The sequence below is a fragment of the Anomalospiza imberbis genome, unplaced genomic scaffold (assembly GCF_031753505.1).
Source record: "Anomalospiza imberbis isolate Cuckoo-Finch-1a 21T00152 unplaced genomic scaffold, ASM3175350v1 scaffold_70, whole genome shotgun sequence".
NCBI classification, from domain to species: Eukaryota; Metazoa; Chordata; class Aves; order Passeriformes; family Viduidae; genus Anomalospiza; species Anomalospiza imberbis.
In genome coordinates, this window is record NW_027100314.1 from 476,985 (window position 1) to 497,122 (window position 20,138).

Sequence of the window (20,138 nt, forward strand, 5' to 3'; positions counted from 1 at the left end):
CAGTATGATGCCAGTGGCCCCCCGTGTGATTCCAGTTGCTCCCTGTCGATGCCAGCATGACCCCAGGAGCCTCCAGTATGATCCCTGTGATTCCCAGTCTCTCTCAGTATATCCCAGTCATCCCCAGTATGTTCCTGCTCCAGAAGCTTGAAGTGTATTCAAACCAAATATATAATCTTTAAAAAGACAGTGAGAAAACATGTTTTAGGTCCTTTTTAGGTTTTTTCTTCCTGTTAATACATGGCTATGTGCAATCTCCAAGTGACACTGAATCCAAGTACCTCCTCATGCAGTTGGAATCGATAGGAACATCGAGACCCTTCATGGCTGACAATCAATCAGTCTCTGTCCCTACTCCCACCCCAGCATTTCCCCCATCCAAGCCCTGCATATCTAAGCAATAATTTTGTCTCCAGAGAAATCCCCAAAAGACACATTCACTCCTCTGGTGATGGCAACCCCATAAGCTCACGGACTAGTTTTCCCTGCAACATGCCACTCTGCCTGGGCTTTACTAGGCCAGGACTAGACCCAGAGCTAAGCAAACACATGCAGCAGGTGACACATGCATCAAGTTTTGCTTTCAGACAACCTAATTAACACATTCACATGCCCTTCTGTGACATCAGAAGCTGGCAAGCATGAGGACTTTGCTGTCAAAGGTTACAGTTTGCACTGGGCCCAGAAGTGGTTTTCCCTAAGGCAAAGCAAATTGAAATGCGAAGTTTAAAAGCTTCAAGTGACTATGAAAGGAACTGCCGAATAATTTCTGGAAAGGCAGCATTGTCAATGATCATGCAGCCCACCAACAGTGGGAGCTGAATCCAGAATTGCTTCTTCCAGATCTGCAGAAATTCATGACACTGGCAAGCACTGGTCCATGGGAACAAATGTCTCCCTGGCTCTGGGCTGAATGGCACCCAGGCTGCGGTATAGATTTGAGGAACCCTTGGCACTTGTTACTGGCCTCACAATGCACTCATCCTTCTGCAAATAAGGTGCAAACAACACAGTTGGACTGCTGTCCCAGGTAAATGTACCTACAGATGACTTTTCCAAAGCAGTGCATCTTTTCCCAGTGAAATACATGACCTCTTCTTACCTGTGAAATTGTGATTGAAGACCCCTGTGAGCCAGATCTGTGTGAGATTGCAAAGGGGCAAAGCTTTGGGATTTGAGCACACTTCTCTTTGTTTCCTTGCTCGGGCCTTTTGTGAGCACAGAACACATCTAGGTAGAAAACTTTGGACTATACAAGAACTTTTGGATCCATTGTCCCCCAAAGTGGTCAACAGGTGGCGCCGCTGTAATGCCAAGTAACAAAGAGCAGCACAAATGACACAAAGAAAACATGGCAAAAGAGGAAGAGGAGAGGCCCAATGAGGAAAGGATGTGGTGAAACAATGGCTCATGGAGTGAGCTGCACTGCCATAATCACTAGGCTAGCAGGTCCTGGTCTCACATTCTCCTCTTGGTTTATTTAAATTTTATTTATTTATTTACCTTTTTTTTTTTTAGTCATCAAAATAAAAGATATACAATTAAAAATATGTCATCAAAATTTAAAGATACAATCAAAACATATTTATTCAAAACTACATCTAAAGATCAGAACATATGTACATCTATAACTATGAAGCCTAACACATAAATCCTATTCTTCAAACACTCTGCAGAAATGTGGCAGCTTCCTCCTGAGCTTGGAGGAAAGAGAGCTCTTCTGGATGGGAGGCAATGGCTTGGAGGGAAGGAGCATAGAGGGACTGGCCAGGGAAAACCTCTTGGCAAGAGGGTAGCCAGTCAGGCCTGCAAAGTGGAGACACAAAATATAACAGAGGCCACAATGCAAACCTAAAGCATCTGAAGCTCCGTATTTCATGGGACGCATTTCCTGCCAACTTCTAAACAGCTGCCCAGGGAAACATGCTCCTGCTGGCAGACACTGGAGGCAGGCCAGGGGAAAACCCTGACCCACTTCCACAGAGCTACCACAGGAACAGCCTGGCCTCTGGGCTGCCCTGGGACAGCAGGGAGCCCAGAGGCCTGTGCTTTCCAGGAATGGCTCAGCTGCACATGCACCCTCCTGCTCCTCTCCCTGCCCCACAGCTGAGCAGCCCTACAGCTACACGGGGCACTGGGAGAGCACAGCTCCATGCAGGGGGCACACGCAGGGCACAGCTGTTCCCTGGGAATGTGCACAGGCTCTCTGGGCTGCCACAAGACCCTTCCTCCCACCAGAGATGGGCCCAGCTCCCCCCTCACCTCTGTGTGAGGCTGAGCCATGCTCAGCCTTCACCTTGTCCTCAATCTGGCGTTGCTTCAGGCCCCCCATGCCATGACTAGGAAGGGCGATGGAGAGAGCAGGGGCAGATGCACAGCCTTCCTTAATATTTTGCCATTTTTGGCACAGCTAAAAAGGCAAATCTCGAGGTGTCCAACTCAGCATGTCCTCAGCTTCCTGGAGAACATCACACCTTGACCAGCCCAAAATTTTGGACAGGTTGTCCCGCACATGTGGAGGCTTGCTGGCAGCACACTTCTTCAGCTTGTTGCCCATCACCTTGTAGAGGGCAGAGGCGAGCTTGGTGGCCACAGTGCGGACATTGGCACTTCGGACAGGCAGAGCCTTGTTCTCCAGGAAGGACCAGAGCACGGGCAGGGTGTCGCACTGGACGACTTCAGGGCTCCTGGCATAAACCCACTCCACAAGCACTGCCGGGAGAGAGACACAGCTTCTTAACCACCAACCTTAATGCACACAAGGATCTACCTCTGCTTTTGCTTCTTGGAAGCCTCTCTTGCTAAGATCAGCAAAATAGCACACAGAGCCCCAGCATCCAGAAACGGGCAAAGCAGCTGATCATCCTTGAAAATGAACCACCAACCCCTCAGGAGTAATTTCTCCAACCGGAGCCTTGTCCCTGTCGCAGACTCCGTACCTTTACGAAATGATTTCACAATCTCTTTCTGCATGAACAATGAATGAAATGTCAAATTGCCTTTTAGTTCCATTAAGAAGTTGTCTAAACCCACACTGAAGATTTGGAAATGCACCATAGAGAGGAAATGGAGAGATTTCTAATAAAAGGGATGATTCCATTGTAGTAACTTTGATGTCAAGTGCCAAATGTCTAATCTGGCTCTTCCCTTTGCTCAGTGGCACACAGCAAAGGGCAGTATTAGAACACACTTCAAAGCTCCAGCCCACCAGAGATGGCTGCTGCTTGACAGCTGGATTAAAAACATCAGTGACTAGCTGGTGTCTTTGGCAAAATACTTTTGTGACTTCCAACAAAGAGCTGTTTCAAACCTCAGGCTGTCTTAGATAATTACCCAGACCCCATTGCCAAGGCATTTGGGCATCTCCACATTTCAATGCCATTTCCCCTCCCAATGTTAATGGCATTTTTTCTCATAATGTCCACTGCAATAGGGGCATAGAGAGAGAACAATGCTACACAGGGGACTGCAATGTAACCAAAACATGAGTGTTTTCTCCTATTGTCTCTGAAATCTGCTCCCCGCTCATTTTCTGAATTGAACTATATCATATACAGACAAAAATTTACTATCAACAGGGCTCCTTGCACAGCTAATTGGGCTGAGAGATCAAAACCTGAAATGCTCTGGAGACCATTCTTCTTTTCTAATCAGGCAAAATGTTATCTAGTAGCCATTTCTTATTCTGTGGTGGAAGAGACTTCATTTTCCCTATGCTGTTAATCCACCAGCAGTCATCAACATTGAAACAGCTCCTGAAAGTACCCAAAACCAACTCTGCTAAGCAGGAAAAGGGTTATGGTACCCACTTTAAAATGGGAATTCATTTGAGTTTAAATGTAATTAAAGACATCGGTGTCTATTGAACGTGAGGAACAGCTGTCTGTTCCTAAAAATCTCAGAGAGAACATCTGCTTTTTCTAAAGTAGTACTAATTTATGGTTAATTCCTTTATTTGAAAAGGAGATCAAAATAACTGCCAAACTAAATCCCCTATTGCTGGAGATCTACTTTTTTCAAATGCTCTTGAAAGGGCCTTTGACATTCCCAATCACTGAACATGCCCTTTTGAGATTCCTAATGAAGACACAAAGTGTATTAAACCTTGCATTTAAAGATGTTGGCATAATTAGCAGTGCCATTAGCCCCAGTTAAAGCAAGGTTATCAATCGTCTTCTCTACTATATATTGAGATTATCATTTTTCCATTCATTGCCTATTGCTGACATAGCAAGTTCTTCTGAGGAATCAATTATCAGCTGCATTTGTAGCATTTTGGACAGCGCTGTCACAGGAAGACACTGTTTGCACACCCTGAAATGCTCAGTCCAATGTCACCTTGACAGCACAGCCAGGGAGCCTCAGCACTCTGCTTCTGCCCCTCTGCCCCCAAAGGCTGCCTTGCACTGAATCCATGCCTCTAATATGTCTGTTGAGTTTTGACCTAAGCTGTGACCCCCAGGCTCTGCACGGTTCAGCCTCAAAACTTTCCAAGAGAAAAACAAGAATTCTGTGAGGACAAAACAAACTGATCCCCTGAAACAGCATTTGCCACCATCCTCCCTAAAGGATCACAGATGTCCCTGAGCCTCCAAGAAAGGAGCCAGCTGGGGTATTTTTAGCCCCTTCCTTTCCTGGAGGTGGGTTCTGAGATGCCCCAGTGAGAGCTCAGCCCCGAGGCCGAGCGCCGTCCCCATCTCAGATGCTGCACAGCTCTGCAGCAGCCAGGGAAAACCTGCCAAATACACCTGCCATGGGTTTTGGGCAGCAGGGACAAGCTCAGCACCTCCTGATTTAGAGGAGCTACTCTACTGTCTATTCACAGGCATTCCTGTAAACAGTGCCTGGGAAGACCTCTTGGCTTAGAAGGGGAGGCCATACCTGTGATACGCTCCGCGACATCCAGCAGAGCTTGGCCACTCAGTTGATTCCATTGGTAGCTGAACTCTTTCAGCAGTGATACTTTATCTACAAGTGAAACACATGTTTCTGCTGACTTTTCTGAGGTGATAGGAGAAAGGACAGTGGGGAGGGAAAGGGCAGGGGCAACCCCATTTTATAAAATAAAGTACATTTCTGCTGACTTTTGAATCCTTTTCTTCTTTCCTTCCAGCCTACTTGGCAGGCTTTTAAATTCCAAAAGAAAAGCTCTCCTTTCACATTTGTAAACCCAAAGTTGTCTGCTGTACCAGAAGCTATGTTAAAACATTTCACATCAGGCACCTCAAGAGTCCAGTCACATGTAAGCAGTGAAAAGGTTTTGCATCCCAGAGCAAAAAGGAAGAACCCCATCCTTGGGACACAGAAAGGCACTGAGTCAGGCAGTTTGTGAGTTCACAGAGCAGATGAGGAGGGGAAAGTGGAAAGTCCCTTTGCAGAGCTGCCTCTTCAACACTCCTTTATTCAGACATATTTCCCCAGTGCGGCATTTTCAGAGCTGACATAAATCTGCATGGCAAAGGAATTTAGAGCAGCCCTTGCCTAGGTAGTTATTCGCTCCAGCCATCTTGCCCCATGCAAAACAACATGTGGAACAAGGCATCATTGACAGCTGGGTTTATACCTGTGTGTTATAAAGAAATGAACTTGGTGAATCTTAAGTTTCCCTCTGAAAATAGAAGACAAAGAAGAAAAGTGGAAAATAGGCAGCTAATGCCTATAATGTAGAGCTTCCCAGGTGGCTGTTCTGCAGAAGCTCTGATGGGTCAGTGTCCCTTCATGCCAACAGCAAAGCTATTCACTTGGGAAGTCAAACGGGGCCCATGCAAACTCCAAAACCCCCTTTGCCTCTGAACTGTAGCAAAGCTGTGGTCCGGGACGTGCTCTTCAGACAAGCAGCACAGAGCCACGGGCTCCTGGGACTTTTGGGAAATGCTGATCACATTCAAGCCTGTTGGGGGACTGGTGCATAAGGACTGCACCTCCACAGCTTCTGGTGGATGTCAGCTGGAGCGTTCCACAGACAACAGCAACTATAAAGGCACTCAGCGTTCTCTTGTGCAGGAGAGACAGAGATGCAGTTGAGGAGAGTCCATGCCAGGGGTCAGCCTTACCTAAATGAGCAATGGATTCTTCCAGTGCTTTCACGGCTGCAGCACGAACCCTGGGATCCTTTGAGTTTAGGCTCTTTGTTATGCCTTTCACCAAACCAGTGATCACCGGGTTCAAGGCATCCTCCAGGACGCCTGTGATTTCAGCCAGTACGTCCAGCGCCTTCTGCTTCACTTTCTTGTGGCTGTCAGATATTCTCAGGACAAAATAATCAAAAATCTGTGAAGAGAATGAACAATGTGAAAGCTGGATTAAAATGTCCTTGTTTGAAGAGTGGATGGAGCACTCAGCAATATAAAAGATGAAAGTGATCCTTTCTGTCAGGTCAGCACCTGCTTGCATAATTTCACTGTTTTCCTCTGGGCCACTCACTGGAATGGTGGCGCAACCTCATGCTGGTTGAAAGATTTTCTTCTGTTTTTAAGAAGTTTGGTTGGGGACAGAATCGTTCCTATGGTATTTCTCTCCATCTATAAATCATTAAATCAATTCCATTTCCTAATGCAAAAGATTACCTTTGCTTTAGAAGCATGGAAGCAGAAGTTTACAATGCCTGGTTTTCTACACAGTTGCCTCAAGTACTGAAGGCAATTAGGATTTTGCCAAACTATGGCTGGAGGAGATCTAAGTTTTCTTTTGTTTGTCTCAGAACCAGGGTCTGGAGAAGTGCAGGGCTCTGATCAACTCTTCCAGGATCTAGACCATTTCTCTAAGTAAAAGGTAGACTTCTGAAATTCCATCTGCTCTACAGCTCTCATTAGAGCAGGTTCAGTCCCTTGACAGCCACATTATCAGGCACCTTTTCCTGGAAAAAGGGAAAAAGCAGCTACTGGGAGGAGAAGGCAGAGATGTGTCCTTAGCTGTTTTTCTCCTTTTCCAAAGAGAAAAAAAGACCCCTCCCAGAAGGGTGAGCACTGTCTTTACCAAAAAGAACAGGAACTGGGATAGAAAGGAGTAGCCAGAGTTGTGCTTGTGCAAGACAAGATGGAGTATATAGAAGTATTCTTTGAAAAAACAATGGGTTTAAACCAACCCAGCCTGATACTTCTCTTCCCTATGCAAACCCATTTTTGGTCTAGAGAATAATTGCCATGCTTTCAATGGCTGCATTCCCTTCACTTAACCCAACTGGGAGTAGGAGAGAGCAGCAGTTAGACCAGCAGAAAATTCTGTCATCATCTGATGAACAGTATCAATAGGCACCTGCCAGACAAATACAGCTGGACTGAAATAACTTGTCCTGAAGCCTGGACCTGAATTAAATATGTCTGGGTAAGAGGGACCAGCGTGTCCCAAACAGCCAGGATGGAGTGCCAAGACACACTGAATTAACTTGACTGCTACAGGCTTAGGAACGGAGGTAAAGGAAAGGAAGGATGAAGATACCCTACATACTTGGACAATGTTAGTGGAGATGAGCTGGGGGCTGGTTTTGCACAGGTCTTGGAGGAGTGCCACTCCTTCCATCCGTGTCTGAAAGCCCTTGGCTTCCAGGAGATTGTAAAGCCTCTGGAGCAGCTCCCTTTCTTCCACAGCTGGAGGTAACGTGACCTGGGCTTTTGCACAGTGTAGGAGGCGTCCATCAGAGGTAGATTTCACCCTGGAAAATAAATCCAAATGAGGAACCTGTTGGTGATAACACCTTCAGTTAATTGTGAGCAAAACATCTTGAGGAGCTTTCCTAATTATGTGATTTCAAGCTCAAAAATCATGAGGCTCTGAAGAACAACGTGGGCCGCATGCCAATCATTATGGGAGACAACCTGCAAGTAACATTCCCGCCAGCGCTCTCAGGAAGACCAAGGATGAGATGCATCTGATCTATCTTCAGATGGCTTCCAAGGCACACAGGTCACATTGCTTTGTGGAGAAAGAGAGATGCTACTTCCAAGTTTAAATGCCTCCTCATATGGGACGTGTGTGTCTTATAATAAGGAAATTCATCATTCTGGAGAAGTGTCTCCACAACCAGGCATGACAATCTGGAAAAGCAGCTCAGATGCATCTGAACAGAGGAACAGGGCCATATTTGAATGATTCAGAAAATCAGTAACAGAGATAAAAACAGAAGCCAGACATCCCAGAACTACGCTCACATTTCATTTGCTTCCCTAGAGACTAGATCCACAGGTTAACAACCCCACTGGGAACAATTCTCCTGGATCAGCCTGTCTCTTCCATGAGCACAGGAAGATGCTAGCTATGCTGCTGAGGCATGTGGTCACTTTGCTGCCACCGCTGAGCATGACAGAGCTAAAAAAATCCCCTCTGTTATCAGAGAAGAACAGGTACAAGTAGCTCTGCCACTGCCATCAAGAGACAGCAAGGACCAAATTCCTGTCTTAAATGCTGATTGTGGCACAGGATGAAATAAACCAAACATGCTGTCCATCAAGCCAATTATCTGAAGGACAGGACTATCAAGACAAAAAGTCCACATTGAGACACCTGTTGACCAAAGTTGCTCAGGAATTGCCTTGCTACTTACTACACAAACTTGATACTGTTTGAGGGTGAGAAAACCATGATACAGCCAGGCCAACCCACATGGATGAGAACTGCATCTTTGTGGAATGGCATCTTGCTTCTAGACTGGGACTCCTCATCAAAACACCCATCTGAAAAAGACTCCATTCAGATGAAAAAAAAAAACCCTGGCTGAATTTACTTGTCCCAAGTCAGGCAGCAGAAACTTGGCCCTGTCATAGCCTCGACAACACTGCCCTTGCCTCTGCACTGGATCCTCTGAGCTGCAACCAATGGGTGTCTTTTTGTCTCTCAATTTCTGTGGAAACCCCGCCAGAGAAGTTGTGTTCAGTGTAATGCAGAGGTAGGCATTTTTTATCGTAGAGCATTTGTAGGGAAAGGAAACAATCCGTGGCACTGGTCATCTCGACCAGAAAGATTTTCCTGAGGAAGAGACGTAAAGCTTGTCATGTGCTTTGTCACATCTAACTAACGTGCTCAGCACCGTTTACTAGAAGACAATGTGGCCTGGGGCTTCTTCGAGCCATCGTTCCTCTTCTTCACTGGCTCCTTGAAAGATGGGCGTTCCCCCTTCTGGTTTTCCATCCCCTACAAAGACATAGAGAAACCCCATCAATCTTTAGAATATAAAATAGGAAATTCCCTGTTTAAAACACAAGTTAGAACCAGCATCACTGCCACCAAGGCTTAGGGAAACATTTCCTAACTGACAGATGGAAACAGAGCAGAGATTCAGTGATGCTAACTCTTTGTTTTCAATAGCCCAAGGAGAGTTATGGGTGCTACCATACGGAGCAGGAGTCTAAAATCCCAAATCCATTGGTCTTGAGCATAAATGGGAATAATGCAAACTGGTAGGCAACAAGTGTTCTTAAAGGAAGCAACAGAAAAAACTGGACTCTTTGGGGGTTGGCCCATTGTGTTGGAAGTTGATTTGGTTCAACACTCACTCTCCCTGAGCCTGCACAAAGGCAAGCTCCCTTCTCTAATGCCAATAAAAGAAATAAAATCCTCCCCCAAACAAACAAAGGTTTTCCCACTGGATGCTGCTGAATTCACCAAGCTTCTTCCAGCTCCACAGGCTTGACAGCAGGGCAGTATTCCCAAAAGACAGACAGTAATTGTAGTAACTAGGATTGACTTGGACATCTTTTGTAGATGTGGAAATTTTCTTGGTACTACTACTTCCAGTGACTTTTGCAAAGACTCTGTTATCTTCAGAAGCACTATTCTCACTTAATTGCTTCAATGGAGGCAGAGTAGGGTTTATGCTTAAATGTAAACCCATTTTCTCCTCTTTCCCTTTCCTCTTTGTGTCTGATATTCAAAATATTCAACCCCCCACTTTTTCCCTAATATCAGTTCCTTTGTGGTCTGCAGATGAACAGGCTGAGGATTAACAGCTCATTGCCTGGAGCAACCTAATTCAGCAGAAGAGGAATGAGATGAAGACAGATTGGGTATGTTTGATCTCACATTAGCAGTGGCAATACTTACACAAAGGAGACATTTCTCCTGCCAAGCACTTACTTTCTTCTTCATTCTTGTCAGAATATCTTCCAGGCCATGGGTGGAAAGAGATCGTTCCAAAAGCGTTTTAAATTTTTGATGATTGAGCAACATCTTCACCATCTCCTGTCCATAATGCCTAAGGAAGGACAGAAGAAAGGAAGGGAGGGAGGGAAAGAAGGAGAAAGATAGGAAAGAAAGAGGGAAGGTGGGAAGGCAGGAAGGCAGGAAGGAAATGAAGGAAAAGTGAATAAACAAAGGAAGAGTGTTGACAGAAGAGGCTGATACCTTAAACTCATCAGGTGCAATCCTTGCATGAGAAGGCATTACCTACTCAGCAAAGAGGGAGATTTACTTCCTCTTGACACTCCTCAGTGCTGTCAGCTGAACACAAGAGGCAAGAGGAGAATGTGGGGCAACAGAATAATATCATTTCCCTCTGAAACTGTGGGTGTGCTTCTGTGGGATCAAAGGAACCCAGGGAACAAGCAAAACACATCTGCTTTGTTGTCAGAGCCTATTAGCAGAGTCCTGCTGCCATTGCACAAAAATTTGCCTTTCTTTAACTGGCAGGGAAGTCAGGACAAAACACCTCATGCATCCTACTGATTATTCTATACTATAAGTATGCAGAGGGGCAGCTAGTTGCTCTGGTGTTCTTGGCAGCTATTAATGGGAATTTCATCATCAAAGGAAGAGAATTTTGGTGGTTTGGGTTGATTTTGCCACTAGGAAACCACAGTTTTCTTCAAGAAGAAATTTGGAGGTCACTGAGCCACAGACAACAGCATTCTAGAAATCTGCAGAACAGGTTTAGAACAACTGAATATGTTGGCTAAAAACCCCTGAAATCTTTCTAGGAAAAGTCTTAAGTTAATGAGAAATGGATGTTTGGGATCCTTCAGTGATGAACATTAGTCAACATTCTGGCTTTGTGTTGTGCACCTAAGGCCAAACAAAACTTTTGGACTGGCTAATCTGAGCTCCTTTGATCTCAGTAAAGAATCCTTCAAGCCACAGGAAGCTGGCAATGCTCCTTTTTGCTGGCCAACCTCAGGTTACCCAGTACAGTCATTTGCCCAGGCAACGCAGAGCAGTGGTCACAGCACCAAGGCTGACAGAGCTCAAGAAGCATTTGGACAATGCTCTCAAACACATGGAGTGACTCTTGGGGTGTCCTGCACATGGCCAGGAGATGGACTCGATGACCCTAATGGGTCCCTTCCAACTCAGCATATTCCATGATTCTATGACCCTTATTCACACAATGATGTAACTTCGTATTTCCTTTAGTTCCCACTCTTTTGTGGTTTTACCTTTATAGCCAGACAGAAAACAGTTTTCCTGTTTTAGGAGGTGAAAGGAAGATCATTACCTTGCGTCCTTGTGACAGTCCTGAGCAAGCTTCCCTGCCACGTGTGCCAGCCTCTCAGCCCTGGGTGTGCCTGCCAGCCTTGTGACTCCAATTCTCTCCATCAAGGACAGGAGGAGTTCGGCTGCACACTTCCGCACCTGGGCGTGGCGGCTCCTGGGAAGAAGAGAGCAAACACTGGGGCACAGGGAGAAGGAGCAAGAGCAGCACAGGCCTTGGCCAGAGCCTGCTCCCTGTCCTTGCTGGGGGAAGGAGGCCTGGGTTCTCCCTGCAACTTTAGACACCTGTAGAAGGTTCTGTCCTCAAGTAAACACAAAGTTAGCATTGTACAGAAGGACTGCCTGCAAGGAAGAGGGAGGAATTCAGTCTCCCTGCACTACCTGATGCTCAATTTCTTTCACAGTATTTACTCTGAGAAAGACTAAAGAAACCGATTACATATGAATTATTTAGAAATGAAGGACAATTCATGCTGACCCATCAGAGGGCACCCACTACACAGAGCTGCAGCAGGACTGAGGCTCTTTCAACCCATTTATCCCCAAATCTGCAGACCTTTGGAAACAAACAAATGCAGGGAAAACACGTTGTGGGCTGTGAAGTTGCAGAATATCCAGCAATGCAGCCTGTTTTTTCTGTGAGGCTTGGCAAGGGAAACATCTGAATATTTTACACTATTCCAAAGCTGAGGAAAGGGTGGCAGGCAGTTTAGCCAGGTTGTCCTGTTCTAGAGAGTGTCTCTTGGGAACTATCCGCCCAGCACCAACATTAAAGGCAGCTTTGCTTCAACTGACCCACAGCAGTCGGCCTGTGGAGGTGCCTTTAAAGTGATTCAACATGTCAAGGCTAACAAGACACATCAGTTTAAATAGAAAATAGAGTTCTTGGCCAGGACAGTCATACAAGTCTCCTTTTGGCAGGAGCTGCACCTGCTGTGCAGGCTGTGCCACACTCAGCAGATTCTCCCCCATGTGCTCCATGCCCCAGCAAGTGCCCTCCTTGTTTCTCGAGGTAATGGCATCATGAGGAGACATGGTTTTCCCAGGGCCTCTGTGGTTAGCGCTGTGAGATATCAAACACCGCTCACAGCTGCAATTGCAATTGTCCCTCTTCCCACAAAAGCAGAAGGCTCTATCCTTAGTCTTTGCAGGCGCTTTCACTTCCCCAGCAGCCACCACGTCTAGGAAAACCTGACAGACTGGGAGAACTCCTGCAGGCAGCAGGAAGCTGAGTCAGAGGAGCTTTAGTTTGGATATCAGGAGAAAGGTTTTTCACCCAGAGGGTGCTTGGGCACTGGAACAGGCTCCCCAGGGCAGTGGTCGCAGCACCAAGCCTGACAGAGTTGAAGAAGCATTTGGGCAACAATCTCAGGACTTGGTGTGACCCTTGGGCTGTTCTGGGCAAGGCCAGGAGATGGTCTCGATGGTCCTGATGGGCCCCTTCCAACTGCCCATATTCTACAGTTCTGTGATTCTGAGAACTAATAGGCTGCAGGAGGGCAAAAACAGGCGACAAGAGGAAAGAAATGAGGTTGATCAGAGAATCAAGTCACTGAGTCCACAGAAGATGCAGGATAAAGGACCCTTCCCTCCCACCATTCCTATTCTCTCTGTCATCCCTTCCCCCTCCCACACACTAGAAGGTGAAGAATATCACTAAAAGAAGAAGAACCTACTTGACTCCCATGTCCATGAGAGTAGTCATTGCTCGTGCAGGAGTCACATTCTCCACCATGATCCCCAGGGTCTGACTGGCTGCTTTCTGAACAAATTCTGGGGAGTTCCACACCATCTGGAGAAGGGCCCGAGCAACCTCATCCACCTCAGAGTCCATGTCCTTCTTCAAGGTCACAAAGAGCTCTCCCAGAGTGACGATTGCAGAGTAGGACACCTTGGAATGGAGGCTGGTCACCTGGGGAAGTCATGAGGGGAAACATAAGAATCACATTGAAAAGAAAACCAGTTGCCTTCAACAGAAGTCCCAGGAAATGACAACACATCCCACTGTGTTGTCACTCTGGGGAACATAAAAGTACAAGAAGAGCAGAGGAGCACAAACATAGAAAGGCACTTAATCTGGCACCTATTTCTGGCCTCAGACCTGCTTACTGCAGGCCTAAAAAAAAATGTCACTAAAGTGTTCTACTTAACTCTTCTAAAATGTCCATGGCTTTGATTTTAGGCCCTTTTACTAGAAAATTAAAGCAAGGGCTGCTTTCAAATCATAAGGGCACAAGTCATAAAGAGAGAAGAGTCAGGTGCTCCTGTTGAAAAAAGCAATGCCAGCAGCTGAAGCACTCAGACAGGAAACAGAAAACACAGGCTCAGGCCTACAGACTAATTTGCAGTGTGGAATTACAGCTTGAGCAGAGATTGGGGCTCTGGCAAATAACATCATTAGTGCCTCAGTTTCTGCATTTGCACATTGCATTGTAAAGGCACCACACTCAAAGACGAGTGCCAGATACCTGGCCTACCAGTAAATACAGCTACATGTACACACAGATCCTACAGACAGCTGACAGACATTAGAAGTAGAAGGTCTAAAACCAGAAATCAAGGCAGTCCCTGAGCACATATGGAGATGAACAAGCACATGCCTACTCTACACACCGTGGCTGAAGTATGGGGGACAATTCAGAAGAATGTTCTCACCTCGCTGGTAACCGCCAAGCAAACGTCACGAAGTCTACAAAGCAGGACCTCTGAATGGGACCCAGCAAGGTGTCTGATGTTGAAGAGTCCCTTCTCCTTCAGCTCCCTGAAAGGCAGAATAATGATTTTTCTCTCCACTAAGGCAGCACCCTCGGAAATGACCAGTCTGGCAGCTCAGTCAAACAATGAGAGGTGCTTTTCAAGGAGTACTTCATGAAATCGTGGAATGCCTTGCCACAGGATGCTGTGGCTGTCAAAAGCATACACAAATCCAAGAGGCAAATAGAGGGGTTCCAGAGTCCTCATCTGTGGCCGTTTAAGAAGACAGCCTTTCTGAAATCTCTGGCACATGATGCCCCTCTGTCACTGCTTCCTAGAAGCTGTGAGACCGGGCCATGCTGCTGTTTCTTGTCACCTTCCTGTACCTGTCCCTGAGACACAGTCCCACTGGGCTGTTCTTGGGGCATTTTCCTTCTTTGTCAGCCCCAGCAGGCAGTTCAGCAGGGACAGTCTGCACTGGCACTCTAGAGCTGAGTTTCCACTCTGCAATCTAGGCCTCTCTGTCACCCCCTCCACTCCACCTCACACATTCCCCAGAAAAGCAGCAGGATGTCCCAGAAGATTCCACTCCTGGGCAAGAACTGTTGAAACTCTGGCTTTTCCCAAAACCCCCTACCTAAAACAACCCCCACAACAGCAACATGTTATTTAAACGGTGCAAACAACTCTCAGCACTCACTTTGCACAGGCCCTCAGCTACAGAAAGGTCTGTGAGGCATCAGGGCTGCAGCACAGGGCTGGTGACCGATCCCACAGGCACTTCTGAGTGCCATCCAGACCCCCCAGACCTGCAGAAGGTCTCTGCACCTCACAGGGCACCAAAGAGAAATGGGGAAGAGAAAGCAGAAGAGAAAGGGCAAAACAAAGGTGAGTGCACAAGGAGATGCATCGTGGCAGATTTTTCATGCTTATCCCAGTGTGAATGGAGTCCTTACCCCTGTGTGAATGAAGCATCCACCAGGGAGTGATCAAAAAGACATCAAAAAGAAAACCAGTATCACCTAACATTTGCAGGCTTATCAGCTCTGGACCTCCTTCTGCCTGTGTATAATGTTGGGACACATGGTGAGTATTGACAAAAGATCTCAGGCCCATATGAAGCAGTGAGAAGGAAAAAGTTGAATTCCCAAAGTGCAAGATTCCTAGAGCATTTTCTTTTTCCTTCTCTTCTGCCATCAGCCCTTCAGCAGTAATGACAGGCTGAGGGGCTTGAAAGCACAACTCCCTGGAAGAACTCCCTGGAGCTGCTTCTGGCACTCCCATGCAGGAGGTCACGGGGGGACCCTGTCACCTGCCATTGCTGGCAGCAGTGGGAGCAGAGAGGAATCTTACTCAGTCCCACTGGGCCAGTGGCCCAAGGCACCCAAATCTCTACACGCCAAATTTATGCCATCCTGCTTCTGCTCTCAGCCAGCAGTTGATCTTGTTCCAGAGCTTTCTCTCTTCCCTCAAGATTTCCTTTGCAGCCCCACGGAGCAGCAGGCAAAGCGAGGAAATAGCACGGACCTGCTGCAGCTGGAGCACTGCTGCAGACCAAGTCCGATAAAAGGGTGCTGTCCAGTATTTATCCTCTCACTGCTCTGCAGTGGTTTCACCAGTGCCCTTTGGCCCTCTGGGCTCTCGGGGCTCAGAGGCACTAGCAAGACACGCTTCTAAGCTACCTTCATGCTAAGAGGGACACAGAGTGAACAGGGCCTTTCTTACCAGTCCTTGCTGCCGAGCAAGGAGAGTGCCTCCAGCAAGGACTGCTGTGGGTCTGAAGAGGCGGTGTCCTTCTGCCCCTTCCCACGGAGCGGCTCCTCTCGGCGCTCGGCACCAGTGGCCGTCTGCGAGGTCACTGTAAGGAGAGGGTCAGCCATGGGCGCTGCGGCCCCGGGCAAGGCACCCCGCCATGGAGCGGCCTGCAGCCCCATCTCCCAGCCAGGGCTCCATGTGCTACAGACTGGCACTGGGTCCGAGGCTTCCCTGCTGTCTGGTGCCTTGGGCTCCTTGCTTTCTCCCAGCCTCCCCCGGCTGGGCACAGCTCCAGGCTAAACCTGACAATTGCCCACGCAGCACCAGCTCCCAAGTGCCACAGGTGCCACAGCCAGCGGCAGGTTCTTGCGGCCGCAGAGCTCCCGCTCCCTGCGAGACAGTGCCGACCAGCAGGACTGGCTACCCAGGAGGGAACCCCTCAGGTGCCTCTCTTGTCTCAGCACCCTGATTTCCCCCAGCCCTGAGCACAGGGGCACTCTGCAACTCCCTCAGGAGAGACCTGCAGCTGCCTGGCGCCAGCACCAAGCCAAGCCTGACCAACCCAGCCCTGCTGGGCCCGGCTGAATCCCCACGGAGCAGCTACCAGGGAACAGCCATACCTGACCCTCCCCACCTGACAGCGCCTCTGTTTCCATTGACTGCAAATATTCTAGACAGCAGGCAGCTGAGTGCACATACATTTTAGCCTACTTTTGGGAAGGGAGTACTTTATGGGTTTTGTTCTTTCCAAGCACCATCCATCTTTACTCTTTCAGAGCTACACATTGGCTATATTTCAAAGATGATGAGGTGAAATTTGTTTGGCATCTAATGGACATGTTTGAAAACTCAGCAGTTTCTAAGCTTTCTCTTGTGGAAAAATGCAATTTCCAAACTAGACGGTTGAAAAAAAGCCTTCCAAATGCACTCTGAGGATAAAAATATGCAAATACAGACCCACATTCTTGGAAGATGCACTCTCTTGTTAATCAGTTGACCTGGTTTTGCCTTAATTGAAGTTTTTGGTAAGGAAAAAAAATTACAAGGTATGAGAAAAATCAGATGATAAATGCATTTTCTATGAAACCCATTTGTCATCAAAAGCACTGTCAATTAAAACTTTCATGTCGTGCACTCAAAAGCTCATTTTCTAATGTGTAGATGAAAACATTTGCGCTGTCTAAAATGATGGAGTGTAAATACTGCACAGAATCCAGATGACCTGCTCTAGACTCTGTAGGGTTTTTGTGCTCCCTTGCATGTTCCCACAAAATATAGAGGAATGATAATATCAAAAATATCCAGACGGGAGCTAATCTGCATGTCACTGAGGTACCCCAGGCACTGACACCAGAGATGTCACTGCAGAAGTATGTAGACATACACGTCTAGATTCAGTATGGATGGAGAGCCACGTCAGGCTAGTTCTGGTCAACTCTGAACACTGAAGCAGCATCACTAGAAAAGAGCATTCAAAGTATCATTCCCAGCTCCCTTCTTCTTATCTCACCCTACCTGGGATCACAGCACAGGCGGGCTACCCACAAAGGAGAGACAAGAGCCACTAGGGACTATCTGCTGCCTATTTACTGCAGGCAGCAAACAGCCTGGGAGCAGCAGGCAGCCCCTCCTGCCTGTCATCTGCTGCACACGGCCGCTGGATTTGCTGGGTGACACAGGAGGCACTGCTTGTTCCCTCTTGGCATTGCAGGCCCTGGGATGGTGGCAGCGAGGAGCCATCGGGCACTTCTGGGAGCAGCAGCACGACTGCACCAAGGCGCTGACTGCCATGCAGAGACAACCCTTGCTGGGATAGCAGAAAAGCTGGGTGCAAAACTAGACAGCAGCACAGGCAGAGGGCCCAGATGGTGAGTGGACAGCTGATCGTGGTGGTTCTCAAAGGTGCACGGTGAGCACAGCCTGGTAGACTGCCCTGCAGCTCATCCCTGCAGGCACAGCTGCTTCCTGGCACCAGTGCTGTAGTTTGGACTATCAGGATGGGCAAAAGCCAGAGCTCAGGCCTTTACCACTACTTTATCCAACTTTCCAATGGATCTCTAAGAACCAACTGCTCCAGTCCTACCAAGCTGGAGTAACTCAAAAGTAGATTTGCTGTTCATTCTCAGGACAGGCTATGGACCCAAGATCCCAGCTGTGCTGGCTGAGGCAGGAGGCAGTTTGTGCTCCTTGTGCAAGGAAAAACCCGTGCGGGAACAAGCTGCCATGGAGCAGGCTTACCTGAGGAGTTGCGTGGGAAGCTGCCATCCCCATGGATGATGGGCGTATTGGGCAGTAAGGACACGTTGTCCTGCTTCCTCAAGACCTTCTTCTTCAAGCCACTACCAGGGTGTTTCCTCTGCACTCTAGAAGCTGTGCCATCGACAGGTGGTAGGCTAAAGCCTGCAGGGACCAAAGAGGAGCTTGTAGGTGGAGGGTGCTGCACAGGTGATGATGGAAAGCGCCAGAAAACTTGCCAGAGCTGGAGAACATGTCTTTATTACCCAAAGAACTTCAAGTATAACAATGGTATTCCACTCTATACCAAGTATAACAGTAACTTGGGACAATGATCACAGAATCCTAGAAGAGTTTGGGTTGGAAGGCACCTTTAAGCACCATCTAGTCCAATCCCTGTGAGCAGGGACATCTTCATCTGGATCAGGTTCCTCAGAGCCCCATGTAAACTGGCCTTGAACACCTTCAAGGATGGACCAACAACAGCTTCTCTGGGCAAACCCTTCCAGCTTTTCATCCCTTTCATTATAAAAAAAATTCTCCCTAAGATCTAATCTAAATCTACCCTCTTCTAGCTTAAAACCAAACTGCAGTGATGCTTCCTCTAAGAAACAAGGAAAACCAGTATTGCTTTGCTTTTGTTTTCCTGTTTCAGAGGCTGGCAGGGGAAGTTACCAAAAGAAAGTGCAGATAACCTTGCGTGATGCCCTTGGGCTGAGTGCTGCCTCCTAAAGGCCCTGCTGCCGCCCTTGGGGCAGCGCTCACAGCCCTGCAGGCAGAGCCCCTACAATGCCTAGACCCTCTCCCAAGGGATGGGCTACTGGCAGCCGACATGACATTACTCTGTTGGCCAGCAGACTGAAATGTGCTGCATGACAAAGGCCTCAGCACCTGGATGCTGGAAAGCCTCTGTGTCTGATAGAGAAGGGCAGAGATGGAGATTGCTCTTGACAGAGATTCTTATCTGCCCTTATTCATGCAGATTTTAGTAAACACCTTCTTTCCAGTTCCTAAAAGTCCTGGGTTCTAATACCTGTATGCATTTAGATCAACATTTTCTTCTCTTTGTTGGAATATTTTAGAAGACATCCAAAGAAAAGCCTAGGGTTGCAGGAGTGATACCCAAACGTGAACTGTGTTCTTGACACTAGATAATTTGTTTCCCCCAAGGATTTTCATTCCAAACTGTATGAGATTGGGCCACTTTCCAGCCAGCCTGGTTAAAGGCTGATTTTCTTAATGCAAGTAGAACAGTGGAGCTCATTCTGGAATACTCTCCAACAGAGCTGTTAAAATTTGGAGAACTAATCATTCTATACAACAGCTTCACAGAGGATAAAATCAAGTGGCAGCACAGTAGAAAAAAACAATGTCTTAAATCAGGATTTTTGCCCTTGGAGAATGGTCAGCTAAATAATAAAGGAGAGTTAGAAATGGGCTTTGAGGAAGGAGGGCAATTCTGGATGGAAGGCAAGGCCTTGAAAGGTAGGAGCATTTGGGAAGTTGGCAGGGAAATTACTGATCCCAGGGTAACCTCCTTGGGACCATGGCAGTCAGTCAGGTCTGCAAAATGGACACACGAAATATAACAGAGGCCGCAATGCAAACCTAAAGCATCTGAAGCTCCGTATTTCATGGGACGCATTTCCTGCCAACTTCTAAACAGCTGCCCAGGGAAACATGCTCCTGCTGGCAGACACTGGAGGCAGGCCACGGGAAAACCCTGACCCACTTCCACAGAGCTACCACAGGAACAGCCTGGCCTCTGGGCTGCCCTGGGACAGCAGGGAGCCCAGAGGCCTGTGCTTTCCAGGAATGGCTCAGCTGCACATGCACCCTCCTGCTCCTCTCCCTGCCCCACAGCTGAGCAGCCCTACAGCTACACGGGGCACTGGGAGAGCACAGCTCCATGCAGGGGGCACACGCAGGGCACGGCTGTTCCCTGGCAATGTGCACAGGCTCTCTGGGCTGCCACAAGACCCTTCCTCCCACCAGAGATGGGCCCAGCTCCCCCCTCACCTCTGTGTGAGGCTGAG

At 47.7% G+C, this 20,138-nt stretch overlaps 2 protein-coding genes across 2 annotated transcripts in view; both read right to left on the reverse strand.

The window, feature by feature from the left end:
- The window catches only part of LOC137467612 (inositol 1,4,5-trisphosphate receptor-interacting protein-like 1), a 42,395-nt gene extending 40,063 nt beyond the window's left edge, over nucleotides 1-2,332 (reverse strand). The window contains exon 1 of the mRNA XM_068179086.1: nucleotides 2,263-2,332. Coding sequence (XP_068035187.1) covers nucleotides 2,263-2,332 — 70 coding nt within the window. The remainder of the gene's footprint in view (nucleotides 1-2,262) is intronic.
- Nucleotides 1,476-18,486, reverse strand: LOC137467613 (TOG array regulator of axonemal microtubules protein 2-like). Its single transcript, XM_068179088.1, has 12 exons — nucleotides 18,474-18,486; nucleotides 18,106-18,336; nucleotides 15,838-15,970; nucleotides 14,074-14,179; nucleotides 13,095-13,330; nucleotides 11,423-11,575; nucleotides 10,069-10,186; nucleotides 9,023-9,126; nucleotides 7,447-7,651; nucleotides 6,054-6,270; nucleotides 4,882-4,968; nucleotides 1,476-2,712 (listed from the first exon to the last, which is right to left on the reverse strand). The coding sequence occupies exons 1-12, from the start codon at nucleotides 18,484-18,486 to the stop codon at nucleotides 2,411-2,413; spliced, it is 1,905 nt and encodes a 634-aa protein (XP_068035189.1). The 3' UTR covers nucleotides 1,476-2,410.
- Nucleotides 18,487-20,138: the final 1,652 nt, after the last annotated feature.

Excerpts from the sequence above, each read along its gene's own strand:
- LOC137467613 (XM_068179088.1), bottom strand. Across the intron at positions 9,127-10,068 it reads TGACAAGAATGAAGAAGAAA|GGGATGGAAAACCAGAAGGG; the intron begins GTAAGTGCTTGG and ends ATGTCTTTGTAG. Across the intron at positions 6,271-7,446 it reads TCTCCACTAACATTGTCCAA|ATTTTTGATTATTTTGTCCT; the intron begins GTATGTAGGGTA and ends TTCTCTTCACAG.